This window comes from Argiope bruennichi, chromosome 9 (assembly GCF_947563725.1).
Source record: "Argiope bruennichi chromosome 9, qqArgBrue1.1, whole genome shotgun sequence".
Taxonomy (NCBI): domain Eukaryota; kingdom Metazoa; phylum Arthropoda; class Arachnida; order Araneae; family Araneidae; genus Argiope; species Argiope bruennichi.
The window spans coordinates 19,428,056-19,445,115 of record NC_079159.1 but is presented as its reverse complement, the minus strand read 5'-3'; the positions used below and the strand labels follow the sequence as shown (position 1 = coordinate 19,445,115).

Genomic DNA, 17,060 nt, shown 5'->3' with positions numbered 1-17,060 from the left:
CTTCCACAACAAAGCAGTTTGTCTTTCACAAGACAGTGAACAACTTTAAAAGTAAGTATAATTCAAATCATTTTCACATTTCTACTTAACAATCTCAAATATAAAATTTATTATCAAATCAAGCTTGCTTCAAAGGCAGTAAAATTAGAGTAAAAATGCCGAACTTAGCATTCTATTTATTGGCAGAACATCATAAATTTATTTCAAATATATTAAAAGAAGGAGGATTGTGCTCTTTCATTTAATACGGTAATGTTTAGAGCAAGGTATAATATTCGTAAATTGTGGCTTATATTTCCGATAAAATTCAAAACAGTCTACAGGACAGAAAGTTGTATATAGAAATGAAAAATTTGACATGTAGCTCCTTTATTAGGTAAAACGCTCATTGAGAAAGACATTCTGAAGTTTCAATTAGATTTTTACTTTAAAAAATCAATTAAAATATATTATCTTTTCTTCAATAATTATTTTTAAAATCCACATTTGCACTTCGAAAAAAGTTAAAGAACTTTTTAAAGGTCTCTATTTTATCCCCTAACATTTTTTTATTTCTAATATTAATATATTCTAAAAATATTTTTAACTATATTACAGCGATACTTTTTATATATTTAGTTGCTGTATTTATACACGTTTGCATTGTACGATAATAAAATATTTTTCTGTTCTTATTGCGTTGCTATATATATATATATATATATATATATTTAAGAGTTAATTATAGAAATGAATTAAAGATTAAAAAAATCCTAAAATGTTATACCATTGATATGTTCTGGGTTGGAGGCTTATATCTCCTTAAGTATTTAACAAATTTCTTTTGTAAATTATTACTAATGGTATTTTTTTTTTCGTTTTGTGATAGAAAGTTTTTTATTTCTATAATTAAAAATTTTATTACTGTATAAGTTTATTTTAGAAAGTAAAATATAGTCAATTCTGTAAAAAGCATAATATGATACTTTATTTTTTTTACAACTCTTCGAGTTAATATCAAGGTAAAACTCACAAATCTATCTTAAGTACTGTGTTCACCATGAATTTTAACTTTGAATGATTCTTGTAATATAAAAAAGAAAGACATAAATAATAAATAATTTCTAGTCATTCATTTATGCAAATTAAATAAATATTTAATTAATTATTTTCAGATGTTTCTATTGACTGTATTGGCATGCGTTACTCTTTCCCAGGCTAGTCAACTCCTTTACAATGTAAGTATTGAATGAGTACTACCAAAATAAAAATTGGAATGACAAATTGCTTCTGTGGTTCTTATTTATAAAATGTTTAGTATCAATTTGAATATTTTTAATTAACACCGAAACTACCTTCCGTGTTCAAATAGCCGTTTTCCAATGGCACTTTCAAAATATTTGTGAAATGTTATGTGCTTCTTTTGCCTCCTTGTACGTTTAATTTTAAAACAATGAAAACTTGTATTAAGCATTTTTACCAAATAACGCCATAAAATGTTTTTATACTTCCCTTTAGTTTAGATAATTTTCTTGGCTTAGAAATTTTGTATGTGATAAATATTTCAAATTTTAGAGGCCATTGTTTCAGAAAATATATCTTTATATTACTTGTTTTTTTTTGTCAAGTCAGTTTGTCATCATTTTAACGCGCAGTTCTTTAATTGTTGATCTGCTGCATAATTGCAGTTTGTAAAATAATCTGTCAAAGAATAAAATAAATCAAAATGCTGAATTTAACGAAAATGTTTGAACAGTTTCCATGAATCTATCATTAGTTTTTCAATGAAGAATTAAAAAGGAACTATACATAACAGAAATATTAGATTCTATTCCCATCATGCACTCATTTCAGCTGTGAATGAAGTAATCAATATTGTAAAATCGGTCCGTATTCACTTTGTTTTTTCTTTATTAAACTCAATGTGCAAACACATTTTAAAGAAAAATGACCTAAGAAAATTTCATACGTAAGGTTATAAGGAAAAAATATTTAAACAGAAACATCTTACTAAGATTTAATAGTAACTTTTATTTAGAATAATCTATGAATTCGTATACAAGGAGGCAAAAGAAGCACATTAAAATGCATACATAAAAGCGAAGAATCTTCCAATAATATTGTTCATTCCTTTTTTATATATTTTTGGAACTTTAATAGAAAATACACTAACAAAGAGTCAAGTAAATATATAATATTTCTCTGTATAAGATGCTGTCTATAGAACTAGAATATTTAAAAGTTCAATCTCCTCTCAGGACATTTATTCTAAAAATTATATTTTTTTAAACTTATGTGAGTAATTTCCAATATTTCCATGATCTTATTTCCAGGCTTACCCTTATGCTCGGCCTTACCAAGCTGGATACTACGTCAGGGAGCCTCATCGCCATGAGCATGTTGAAGTAGCTCGAGATCACGGAGGTGCAGTTGCAGGTCGATACGGTTACCTCGACGCCAGTGGAATTGGACGACAAGTCCATTACGTCGCTGACCACGCCGGACTTAGGGCTAATGTACACACCAATGAACCAGCAATCGTCCGCAACGCACCACTCGCCGCTGGTGTTGTCTCTGACGGTCTTCTCGCCAGTGGTGTAGCTGCTACAGTTCCTTCCTATAATCCAGTCCTCGGTTACGATTATGGATTGAATCCATATGGTTTGGCATACAACAGATTGGGTCTTGGATATGGCTATGGAAGTGCTTTGGGATACACTGGTCTTTTGGGCAGTTACCCAAGTCTCTATGCTTAAGTTCTTTAATTCATAATATGTATGAATATGCATTCCTCAATTGGAAATTTGATGACTGATTATTTGAATTTCTGAATCTCATTTTTGTTTATCTTTGGATTCTCATAATTTTTTTCTCTTATATATATATAAACTTTCTTGACAATCTTAAAACAATAAACACTTTATTTTCTTTTAATTTATACATGCTTTGTGACAAACATTGGTTTTGTTATTTTCTTCTATTTTCTTAACTATGCCAAATAAACATGAACTAAATGCCTAAGATTGCTTTTTTTTTTCATTGTTTCCATTTAAATTGAAATTATTGAATTAAATCTGAATGAAAAAAATGAATTAAATCTGTTCAATATTTAAATTTGTCAATATGATTGGGTAAACTCTGCACATAAAAGGTTTACAAACTTTGTATCTGCACACAGACAATAAATTGACAGACATTAATTAAGGAATTCGATAATTCAGAAGAAAATATGAAGAAGATAAATAAGATAAATAAATATGTATGTTTCTTGATTATTAATATTTTCAAGACAAAACAAATAATAAAATTCTTAAAATTTTAAATTTTATTGTATATTTTGAAATCTATTTTGAAAATAACTTTCCATGAAAATTAATGATTTTTACAGTAATTTCATATTTAAAAATAAGTATCATATGGTATCACAATATTTTTTGATACACTTTCCCAATTTATTATCAGTTTTTAACAAAATACTTTTTCCTGAAAAAATTAGCGAGGATTGTAAACGCATTACCCATACAGATCAAATATCAAAATATGCGTTTAATCTGTAAATTTTTATTAAGTTGAAAGAATGTAACTTTATTCGTTATTCTTTTCTCTATCCAATGCTTTTTAAATGTACTTTTTCTTTCATTGGATGATTATTCAATGAAGAAAAAGCTCTAAATAATAACTTTAAATTATTATCAGGTAAAAATATTTCTTTCTTACATTTTTTTAAAATTTTATGTGAAACTAAATTTCTCTTCAATGTGTGATTCAAGTAGACATACAGCGAGAAATTCCTAATACTCCTAAAGACAAAAATATAACTATTATTTAAGTGAAACTACTTTCTTTATGCTCCAGTCTCGAATACGTCATAAAAAGAATAAAATATTAGACAAATAAGTGGTATAATGAAATAAATATTTTTTGGTAAAATAATAATATTGTGAAAAAATTAGCCATACCGCTATTCAACGTTCTCTTAAATTACTTCTTTTGTACGGACGGAATTTTTAACAAATAAACAATTGCTAATGTTATATTTCTTCTATTAATCATGAAAAAAAATTCTTTCTCTCCTAATGTTAATTTTATTTCATTGTGAAACATAACTAAGATTCAAATAAATGCTTAGTGAAACACCAAAGAATATTGTTAAAACGAACTGCTAAGCTATTGTTCTATAATTACTACTTATACAACAATAAACTACTTATTGTGTAGTTACTACTTATACAGCAATAAACTACTTATTTTGTAATTACTACTTATACAACACTAAACTACTTATTGTGTAATTACTACTTATACAACAATAAACAACTTATTTTGTAATTACTAATACAACAATAAACTACTTATTGTGTAACTACTACTTATACAACAATAAGCAACTTATTTTGTAATTACTAATACAACAATAAACTACTTATTGTGTAATTACTACTTATACAACAATAAACTACTTATTGTATAATTACTAATACAACTAAAGCAACTGAAATAAGTGAATGAATCATTAAACTGAGAAGCAACTTTATTTATCTGAATTAATTAATCAAGTGGTTAGCTCTAATTTTTTTCTCCAATAATAATTATATTTGATTCTTTAATTAATCAAATTAGCTCTTTTCTACTTTTTAACTAACGGCTAAAGACTTTTAACAAATTTTTGACTGAATTATTTTGAAATCATATTTTATAAACGCTATTTACATTAAACAAGAAATTTAACTTGAAAGAAATTTTCTTAGGATAGGAAACAGAAAACAAATTTATAGCCACGTGAAACAAAAATCATTGGGAAATTTCAACAATGGCTATACTACTATTCAGTATTATTTTTTTTTAGCCACGGGAATTAAAACACTTATCATATCATGTGATCAAGTTTCGCATTTTTGAATAATTCCTTTCTTTTTAATATAATGTAATATACACATATACAATCATTTTTTTTAATCTGCGCAAATTTTAATTTAAACAAAAAGGTAAAATATAAGTCGAAACATTCCTATTGATAATCATTTGCATGCAAATTTATGTCACTGTTTTTGCAATTAAATCACTTGCAATTTAATCAGCGCAAAATTTAATTTAAACAAAAAGATAAAATATTCCTATTGATAATCATTTGCTTGCAAAATTATGCCACTGTTTTTGCAATTAAATATTCGAAATAATTTTGTATTCAATCTGAATAAAACTCAATTTCCGGAATTTAAAAAGGGTAAGATAAAAAATTATACATTCTAGGCCTATTCTCATTTCAAATAAATTGTTTTTACCATAAGATATACACGCTTCAGAAAGCTGAGCTTCAAACGTGAATTATATTTTCCTTTGACGAATCATAAAAAAAATGAACAATAAATGAAAAAACAAAACAAGACAAACAACAACAACAAAAAAAAGACACAATCCTGAAACGTATGTTTATTTTTTTACGCATGAGTACATTTGTATTCTTTCTTAAATTAATCTTGTTATTTTAATCTCGTTGTTAAGAAGCAAATTTTGACATGCACGTTAAGCCATTGGACAGGTGGACATTTATAATTTTTTCTAATCTCTTTTGTAATATGATGCACGGGAAATAAATTTTAATAAATAATCAAAACCTAAAAGAACCAAACTATTTTTATTATCAGATTAAAATCAGGTTTTTAGGAATAAATAGATATAGTTTTCTCTCTTTTTATAATAAACACAAAGATTAATTTAAAAAAAATAATCTATAATTATTTAGATTATATTTTTTTTCTTAAACTAGTAATCCACCATTTGATGCTTGGTAATAACGTAATTTTCATTGCTGGTAAATGTGAGATTAAAATATCTTAACAATAGCAAAAAAAAAAAGGATGTTAATTTTAGATAATGTTATATGTAAATGAATGTTAAAGCTTTAGAAGCCTTATTAAATAAAAACAAAACAAAGTACAACCTTTTTGTTTTTCAAGTATGAAATATAACAACTGAGAGTTTAAATTGAATATAGATATAAATATTCAATGTGATTCCCCTCATAAATGAATATTCCAAAGAAGCAGAGCTATTAAAAAATAATGAACATCTTTGTTGTTCATCAAAAATCAAAAATAACATTTGAATGATTAAATTAAACACAGTTCTTAATGTTCAATGTGAGACTCTAAAAACAGCAAAAAGGACATCGAGGTGTACGATGACACATCCCACAATTTTGTAAGCAATATTCTTTGGCGTTTTGAAAGTAAATGTTTATTCGTATCAGTGGAATAAACACCTGCTCATATTAAACATATATAACTGTGTCGAATTGAAACCTTTAACTGTCCTTTTTGATTTTCTTTGAACATCAAAAGTGTAGTTTGTATCGTTTCATTTGAAAAGAATTGTAAATTTGAAATAGACACTTATGTACGTTCAGTATTATCCATTCAGCACAATGAAAATGTAATTATAATATCATTTCGGGAGTGATAAAATCCATTCATAAATGAAACCAGTTTTTTTTAAAAAAATAGCTTTTGTAAATATACTAAAAACTTGTGATTGCAAACAATTAAAATATAAAAATATCTAAAATTAATTTTGTTTGTATGACATTTTTTTTTGTTTTCAATATCTTCTAACAATAAACTTTTAAGTTATAATTCATCATAATAAATATTATGGCATCTTGAAATCAAATTTTTCTTAAATTGTAGGTAGAATTGATCCTGTATTATGCCAGGAGTAATGTCCAACCAAAGTACGTAATACTTTTCATTCTAGTATTAATAAGCTTGCATTTATTCTAGAATTTTAAATTTTTCTTGAATAACAAGGTAATTCTGATTGAGCGGATAATAGAAGGTAATCACCTTGGCCACTCAGCCCCACCTAAAAAAGGCATTCGGATTAAATCTGAATGTTACTAAATCTGCAGTTACAATAAAAAAAATACAGTTGCAGGATACAAATCAGGACTTTTTATAATAGAGTTTGAAATGTTCCATTGTACGATCCAAAGTTGTAACGCAAATTTATGAGTATCATGCAGTAAAGTATGCTTGATGAAATGCATGAATCAAGGACGGAGATAATTTTAACATCACATAGTAGTTCAGAATGCTTATTTAGCATGCCAAAGCTCAAATCTCTCATATCATTAAACTACCCCCTAATCCAATAAAATATTCATTCTAGATATGATAAATCATAAAAAAATAGCTATCAATATTTTCGTTTTTTGGTGTTCTTAAAGGGAAGAGATTTCCGGCTGAAATACGTAATTTAGAGTAGTTTCACATGAGTACATTTTTAAACAAAATCCTATTTTGAGAATTATTTTACCTCACAAGTAATTTTTCAGTTAGCATAAATTATAAAATATGCATTTGATATTTTTTCCTTTTTTTAATTAATGTACTGTTTTTAATGAAAATTTGAGCAATATTATGCTTATAAAAATGGAATTTTTTTTTTTAAAGTATTCGTTATTCATAGAAGTAGTTTTTAAAAATAATGTTCTTTTTATTCGCTTTTGGACGTTGAATTAGAAATTCAATAATATATATTTGATATTTGAGTTGTGATATTTATTTCGTTACAGCATATAATATAATGAATCGCTTAATGCAGTTGTGCATTTTTCTGAATTTTTTTGACAATTTCTCAAAGTCCGGAGCTTCTAAAGTGGTTTAATGTGAGGCGTTTGTTAACCACAAGTTAAAGCCAAGAGATTTTTATCTGTTAATTTATGTGAAGAACCAAACCAATTAGGAAACCAAAATTTTCAGACTAAATGATTATAAAGCAATGTTAAGGCTCAACTCACATCTCTATTGCAAAAGGCTCTTCGATGAAGTGATTTTTAAAGCTTACCCGATAATATGACAGATGCCTGAATGATTCATGGCGATTATATTGAAAAGTAACCATATATGTACATAAATTTTGGCAAAGAATTCAGTTTTTATCTACTATTGTTTTTTATGGTACATTGGAGAACGAAGAAAAAAAAATATCCTTCTGTATTTGCAATGCATTAGATTGTTATTTACACCCAATTTTAGTAAATCCAAGAAAACTATATAGAACATTAACTTATAAAGGTACAAAGACTTGATTTCTATGATATATTGATGAAAAACTATTACTGAGAAACTTTGTAAGAACAATTATAGAAACTGTATGAGATTTTGAAGCAAAAGTTTAAAACAATTCTTTTTGGCATGACGGACTTTATACCAAATATAATTAGTATAAATTATTCGCCATTCACAGAATTCTTTCAGAACAAATACTTCTTATTCATTTATATCACCTTAATTAGTTAATATCATAAATTAGTGATATTTAAAAAACACAGTACTTAATAATGCAATTTAATATTATTCTAACACAATCCTTATTTTAGACCATTGGTAAAATTAATTAAATTGCAAATAAACTTGTGTCAATTGTTATCAAAAAAGCTTATCGTAAACTAAACGGATTTCAATATAAATTCCGTTGATAAAATAAGACATATAAAAATTCACGAACTTTTTTATATATATATACCAGATAAAAAAAGACACGTAAAATGCATGCAATTCTTTTTTTATTTCACAGCAAAATATTTCCGATACATTTTAAAAATATTTTTTAATAATTTATAAATATTTTAAATAATGTCGTACAGATTACAGATGATGTTTGATGTTCACAAAAAAAATATAAAAAAATGTTTCTTCGTATAAATTATTAAGTTTATTTAATTGTGAAAAAAAAACTTCTTGAAAGAAAAAAGATCAAATTCTCTATTGATTAATCTGCTTTTTTTGTTTCCTCAGTTTTTTTAAAAACAATATCATCATATTTTTAGAAAACAAATCCAGTATCGAAACCATGGACAGCTGGGGCAGGAACCACTCCCACAGGATGAACAGGTAAAGGTTCAACTACTTTAACAACAGCAGGCTGGTGAGAAATCACTTGAACAGCAGCAGGATTTTGGTTGGCAGTACCTGGTTCGTTGGTCCTGACCTGAGCTCTGAACCCGGCGTGGTCAGCAACATAGTTGACTTGACGGGCAATTCCTCTTGCGTCTGTGAAACCGTAGTTTCCCACTACAGCTCCGTGACCATTGCCAGCTTCGTGCCTGTGCTGTTCACCAAAGTGATCCTTAACGGAATATCCGAAATTATAAGGTTGGGGATTATGAGGATGGAGAATCTGAAATGTTAAAAAAAAAAACGAGTAATTATTTATATTACTTCTAGTTTTTCGTTCTATAATTATAAATAATAATAAAACTATATATAAAATGAAAATTAAGAATTCAAATCTTCTAAAGCATTTGAAATATAGTTTAGATGTTTAAGAAATATGAAAATGAGAAAATGTGTTAATGAGAATGTATAAATTAAAAATTTATAAAGTATAATACTTTAAGAAAAACTATTTGCATGAAATTCTCAGAATATTTAATAAAAATTGCAATATTTTTGAACACAGAATATCATATTAATGATACTATGTGAATTAATATTTTGATTATTTGGCTCAGCTTGTTGATAAATATAAGGATGTCTTAAATAAAACTCAGAATATTTGGATTAAAACTATATCTATCAAGTTTGCATTCATATATTCTCTCTCTTTATATATATATATATATATATATATATATATATATATATATATATATATATATATATATATATATATATATATATATATATATATATATATATATATATATATATATATATATATATATATATAACATTATTTTAGTTGAAGAAGAGTGCAGGTGTTTGAAGACATAGACGAGACGTTGTATTTTTAATTCTCTTTAATATCCATTCCGGAAAAGCAATTTATTTACAAGCAGACGCAGCGCGACACAAAAGCAGAAGTAAGAAAGAAGCGCGAAACAAATGATCACTAGTCTTATATAACAGAGGATTTCCTGCCACGTGCCAATGGAAAAATATGCTGACCTCTGTCAAGGGCAACTAAAGTATCACTTTCTTTTGATACGTAGTACTGATGGCGCCTTATTTTTACAAAGGGATAAATTAAACTGAAAGTGGAATTGGATCACTAAATAAGAGAATATTTTAGAATGAAGTTACTATGGGCTAAATTAAGATAAAATCTTGGAAATTAATTAAATTGAAATTAGAATTAAAATATCATTACATATATATATATATATATAACTCCAATCTGAGTGCCACAGAAAGAGCCTATCTCATTGATTACTTCTAAAGCTACTCTTAATTCAATTCTTCGCTTAGCTGATAGTGACGCTACAAAATATTATAAGAAAATCTGGAAAAAGATATCATCAAAACTTCAACCTAATCAGATGAAAATATTTTTAAAAGTTAAAAAGTTTTTATCAAACATTTATAAAGTCATAGAAATAGGCATCCAAAAAAAAATTGTAATCGAATGTGAGAAAAAGACTTTTCACACTAATTCCCTCATGACTCGTCTATGGTTCACATTTGCTATCTAATTGTGCCAAACCATCTTCCTAATTAAACGCCCTCTTCTCAGATAATTGCCATTTAATTAGATAGATAGTGATAACATCAGGCGTAAGTCATGATAATTAACTGATTTCTGTAGACATTTTCATTTCCACTTTTATTTTGTTGTTAGTTAGTTAGTTAGTTTGTGATTTTTTGGCGCAAGGGCCATATTTGGCCATGCTGCGCCAATAGTATGGTAGAAGTTACTGGTCTAATGGTATGGTGAATTATTTCAGTAAAAATCAAATGCAAATTTTAAAATATGAAGTGTTCACTATAGTAAACAAGGTTAAAAGTGTAAAAAGATTTGCTATTTAAATATGATGATAAAATCCAATTGCTTTCAGAAATGTAAAAATGTTACAATGGGGACTTATTTTGTTGTTAGTGAGCTTTTTAATTTATACGTGCAATAAAATGTTTTAGAATTATTCAACTCATATTTTTTTGTATTTTGAAATAAAAAAGGGAAATTTTTAAAAAAGGGCATTTTATAATAATAGTTTAACATATCAAAATGTCAGTAAGCTAGATAAACAAACTGGTCCCTATAGATGACGGGTAAGTTTTATTAATGAAATTCAATAATAAAGTTATTATGCAGATTCAGTTTTATTAAATAAAAAAAATTACTTTTGATAATAATGGTTTTTATTATGATATATACTTTGCATTGGACAATTATTGATTAAATTATTTTTAATGTTTCCTTTGAGAATTTATATCTACTTACTTATACTAATCAATAAAACCATATTTTTTTCTTATTAACTTATTTATTTGCAAATTTAGAAATTATAAGTTCAAATGATAAATTACAGTTTTTAAGCACAATTATAAAAGCTATTTAATAATTACCAAATCTATTTTTATCAATGTGTTCATATTATTTTATTCTCTGTTATTCACTACGACAATGTAAAGAATTTTATTTTGATTTTTATAATAAAATTGTATACTCACAGGTGCAGAAGGTTTGGCATGTGCCATTGCAATGCAAGCGAGTACGACCAGAAGAAACATCTGAAATGCATAATATTTATTATCATATGTTTACTGAAAATTCTGATTATTTTTTATATACATGCATTAATTTTATGTACATTTGAACTCTTTAAAAAATTAGGACATTAATATTATAACAATATATTAAAAAAATATATTCATGTAAATATCTGTCCGGTATATGGTTATAAAGGCCATTTTAAATATTTGTTTAGGAGGAGGAAAATATTATTTAGCTTTAAAAAATAATTTTACTTGAAAGATTAATTAGTTTATTTGAATTATAATGTATAAGTTTTGTTCATTGACATTTGTTGGATAATGCAAATGTTCTTTAATTAAGGCTTCTATATTTCCTTATTTGGAGATAATTTGTTTTAATCTAATACAATTAACAAGATAATATAATTTCATTTATGAAATACTAATTATTTTCGCTTCTGAGAACATAGATCTGATATTTTTTCGATATTTAATAACTTAAGGTGATGTGAGGTATAAAAGCCACGCAATTAATAATTCCGTTTGAGAATTAATTAATTCATTTTTTCATATACGTTTTTTAAAGTAACAGTTTCATTTCTTAAGGCAAAAAAAGAAAATTATTAGAAGCTCCTTTTTTGAATTATATATCTTTTCAATGTAATGCTGTTATATAAAGTTACATCAAAAAACGAAACTGCTTTATTTTTATATTCAAATTCTCGTTGAAAAATCATCTTTTGCGATTTTTTTTTTCAGTTTCATTAAATATAAACTTAAATTTAAATTTACCGAAGAATCATTTAATATCATTTTGATTTAATTACAATGAAATAAATTCATATAGAGGATTATTTTCAGAAATATCTTTAGAGGTTTGAAATCAATTAAATCTCAAATAAATTTAACAACAAAATGAATTAAATGGTTTAAATAAAAAAATGAATTACACGAATTAAAATCATGACAATGTTTTAATGGTATGAATTTAATCATGACAATGTTATGAATTTAAAAGTAGTATATTTTAAAGTTACCAATTGATTTAGAGAAATAATGTTACTTAATCATCTGAAATAGCTTACCTTTGTGGGAATTTGATTTTCTCTTCACCGAGAAGATATTGAATGTGCCTGACATAAGCTTGTTAAACTCCTTTTATACTTATTCCAAAACACTAGAATTAATTCACATTGCTGTGACTTAATTAAATATCTATGCTTCCATTTTAAATTTCAACATTCTTCAAAATCAGATATGGATTCATGTTTTCAAAAAATCTGATATTATGCTGATGTCATTGAGAGATAAAAATGTTCAGTATAGCCTTTTAGAGTATCAGAAATTATTTAAGCATTCGACATCTTTTTCCAGCTCACTTGCTTTGATATGAATTTCAATTTGTCCCTGTTTTTCATATCAAAACAATGTTTCTGAATGATAGATATCTAATTTATGCAAATGTAAAATTAGTGAATACGATTTGCAGAACTACAACATATAGTGATTGCAGTATTGAAAACCTATATGGATAAAAGTTAAAAATCAGTAAACATGTTTTTTTTCTATATTTGAACATATTAAAAAATATTTTTCAACGTCACAAAGTTATAAAATCACATTTCCAATGTCTCACAATTTTAAAAAAAAAAATATTTTATTGAAATTGTGAGTTCATTCAATATTTGAATCTCTTTTTTGTGTCTCTTTTCAAATGATATACACCATTTTATTTGCCTTAATATTTTTCATGATAAAGAAGCTGCAAAGTGTGAACAAAAAGTCATAAGCAACGTCAGGCTTTTGAATTTCAACAAGAATTGATCATCTTTTGGTATTTTTTAATTCCATTTAAATATGTTGTCTCAGTAAATACTTTACACTGTCCTCCTTTCATTTATGAGCGGGAATCGATGTTAATAATAACCACACCCTTCATCCATTTATCCGGTAACATCGAAGTACAAATTTAGACGCCTGCTTTGATATTATGCTCACTAACAAACAAATGAAATGGTTAAGTATTTTCTTATAAGATGAAGTAAAATTTGAGTGGATTGCATCGTAGAATTCTGCTTTTTTTCATGGACTATATTTATTATTTGTAAATAATATCATATCCATTGCCAAAACTTGGTATAAAAATGCTAATAGAATACTAGAGTACTATTTTTATATTATTATCTGTAATACTTACAGCAAAATTTAATCAAAAGAGGAGAGGACAGATAATTGGCCTAGAGCTACAAAAATTGACACATAGTTTTTTATTGGCAAGTATAACAATACATTAACAAAGGTATTTGCAAAATTTGTTAATTTTTTTTTTGAAAAACTAATCAAAATTTCTATTTTCGTCTTCAATAACTTCAGAAAATATTATTGTGCAAAAACCATTTGAGAATTAATAAAAGCCTTGTAAATGACGTTAATATTAAGTCAAGGAAATTTTATTTTCTATAATTCAATTAATGTTTAAAAACATTTTGAAGTTTAATTTTTAACAATACAATTTATTGTCTTTGTAACTACTTACTTAGTTCAAGTGCCTTGCAGCTATGTTAAATACATGTTATAGTGCACGTTATTTCTACTAAAGAATTAAGTAAAATATTTAAGCAAAAATCAAGGAATTAAGCACTAACAATTATCATGCTTGAAGACTCGTATTTCCCGTGATAACTTTCTAAAATATTACAGTATCAATTTGTTTTTTTAAAGCAGTTTAAAATCCAAAATATTGTCATTTTAAAGATTTTAATCAGTTTAAAAAAATATTTTAAGACTATTTCATATAACTATTAAGACTATTTCATCTTCTATATCAGTATATTTCATATAAAATAAAAGTAATATGATATCTTTACTAGCGCAACACGTGTGCGTAGGAAAAATGTTTTTTTTATACAGAGTTGCCATCACGTTGATAATAGCTCAAATTAAAAAAATTAAGTTAGTTCTCAGTGCAAACTGAATGCAGAAAATTGCTGTAATTAGTAAGAGTCTATAAAAAATCAAATTAATATTAAATTTACCACATATTTTCCAAAAAATTAATATTAAATTAACATCATATTTTCTTGTGTTTATTAAAAACAAGAAAAAGTTTTGAGGCTTTAAAAAAAATCTATATTGATGATTGAATACTTTTGTATTATTCATTTAAGGCAAACATGAATTATATATGCAAAATACGAATTCTAATGGGAGCTTTATTCTAATTTTTAAACCATTCGTAATAAGTATATAATTCTTATAGAAGAATTGGTTTCAATGAAGAAAAAAAAATTACACTTCATGTACTTTGAGATAATAAATATTTTAAGGAATTACGATTATTTAATTTTTAATGCAGATTCCTAATATGATGACCTATAATTTATAATTTTTCCTTCATATTGTCAGCTGAATTTTATATAGAATTGGGGAAAATTTTATTGGATAATTCACTAAGGTATTGCATACATTATAAAAATATTCTGTTATATATATGACTTAAATTCTATACGATTTTATTTTCTGCAATCGTATTAAAAAAAGTGACTTCAGCAAAGAAAAGAAAAACATTAGTTGAGATATAATTTTAAATTTCTTTTAAAACTCTAGTTCGAATTTTAGGGGAAATTATAGAAAATAACTAAAATGCAAATTGCAATTAACATAATGGTGTAAGTCTTATGAAATAATATCAATTATATGAAGATAAAGTTTAAATATTAAAAATATTCAACTTAGGAACTATTAAAATTAAATTCCATGAAATATTTAACAGGAATTTTACCCATTATTTAAAGCAGCGAACAAGTTATAGATATCTAAAATCCAAAATTCTTAAACATATATATAATACCTGTAATTACATAATACCACAATATAATTAGGATATGCAACATTGAAAATATTTTTTTTTCATGAGAAACACACTCAAGTATTTCATTAATTGCTCACATTTAAGACAACTACAAATTTTTGAGAATAAACCAAACTTAAAACAATTGCAATGCCTAAACCCTTAATATTATTTAAATGTTTTCGATTTCATGAGTCCTTCTATCAATTTCCTGCTGTGAGTGATTCGTCGAGAGATAAGCTTTATTTTATTAATTTTCAACAAAATTGAAATGTTCTAACGTATGTGTTGAGGTTCTAAGTAGCAATGGTTAACTATCTGACACCCGTAAAAATAGTAATTGGTTCCCTAATTCTTAAATATGCCTTTGAGGATCAAGTATACTGTTATGAGTCCTCAAACCGAGTTAAATGGCTTCAGTGACATAATGCAGACGATTGTGGGTGAGGGCTGTCAGCTTAACCCTTAAGCGGGGAGGTGAAATTTTAGGACTTAACTGGGGAGGTGCGGTCTACGAGACCGCATTTCATTTAGACTCAAATTAAATTTTCTAATGAATGTATTAGTATGAAAAGCTGTCAATATATTTTGCAGATATTTTTCTTGATATATAGATATGTTTTAGAAATTTTTCAAAATATATTGTCATTGAAAAAAGAAAATGCGTTGGAACATACATTTTCTTCACAAATTACATGTTACAATAAATAACATTCTTGAAAAAGCATATTACTTTTTACTTTTTAAATCATGTTTATTTTCACAGTATATGAAGGTACATAGAAGACAATATAATGTAAAATTCAACAATTATATGAAAAATAAAAAAAAGTGACAATGGGTAAAATTGCTCCTTTTTATGATCGGCTTGTGTAACTTTCATAGAACGGTTTTTTAGGGCATTTTAAACGTACAGGTTAAGAACTAGTATAAAAATCAACCTATTAATTCCGTATATATATCTCTTGGTATATTAATATATTTTATAAATTTTTCAAAATACATTATCACCAGAAAAATTGATTATGTTTGAACATACATATCAAAATCAGTTCAATGCAAACTTTCATCGAAAAACTCTTCTGCATAAATTTTTTATCACTAAAATTACTTTCTGCTTCATTTAAAAGTGTTTGGAGCACTGCTTCATAATAGGATCAGTAAATCGGATGATATTTCGGGCTCAAAGTTTTAGCGCCATCTGCTAAGCCTTGTTTATCACTGGGACACTAACAGGGAGATGCGGTCTTAGAGACCGCGCTCTAAGAAATAACTGAATTATTTTAAAAAGCATCTGCTGAAATCGGTTGAAAAAGTGCACATGTATTGAAGGTCACAAAACAGGAAGCTACAGGGTCAATCCATTCAATTGAGCTAAAAATAGAATAGGGGTGATAGAAAACCCATCGCTAGCGGTCTCACAGACCGCACGTCCCCAGTTAAGGGTTAAGATCTAACCACGGCATAAAGCTTAGAAGTTCATTCCAAAATAACTCTTCCAGAATTTGATGTCAATATAACTAAATTAAACAAGCATCCGTTTGCAAGATTTTACACATTCATGTTCATTTATTTTTTATTTTTCTTAGCATTTCATAGATCAGAATTATTTTTTTTATTTCTTTTTAAAACTTCTAATAATTTCAGGCAATAATTTTCTCAACTAATTCAATCCATAAAATGTTTTTTTTTGTTTCCCTTCGTCACACACACACACAAAAAAAATGCTAATTTTTATTTTTGAAATGTTTTAT

At 26.1% G+C, this 17,060-nt stretch overlaps 2 protein-coding genes across 2 annotated transcripts; one reads left to right on the top strand and one right to left on the bottom strand.

Annotated features, from left to right (window-relative positions):
• Positions 1 to 2,913, top strand: LOC129984734 (adult-specific rigid cuticular protein 15.7-like). The gene is made up of 3 exons (XM_056094681.1): positions 1 to 51; positions 1,155 to 1,217; positions 2,313 to 2,913. Exons 2-3 carry the CDS (start codon positions 1,155 to 1,157, stop codon positions 2,733 to 2,735), a joined length of 486 nt encoding a protein of 161 aa, XP_055950656.1. The 5' UTR covers positions 1 to 51; the 3' UTR covers positions 2,736 to 2,913.
• Positions 2,914 to 8,680: 5,767 nt separating this feature from the next.
• On the bottom strand, positions 8,681 to 12,573 carry LOC129984736 (cuticle protein 10.9-like). Its single transcript, XM_056094683.1, has 3 exons — positions 12,542 to 12,573; positions 11,433 to 11,492; positions 8,681 to 9,159 (listed from the first exon to the last, which is right to left on the bottom strand). The coding sequence occupies exons 2-3, from the start codon at positions 11,490 to 11,492 to the stop codon at positions 8,806 to 8,808; spliced, it is 414 nt and encodes a 137-aa protein (XP_055950658.1). The 5' UTR covers positions 12,542 to 12,573; the 3' UTR covers positions 8,681 to 8,805.
• Between the last annotated feature and the right edge of the window lie 4,487 nt (positions 12,574 to 17,060).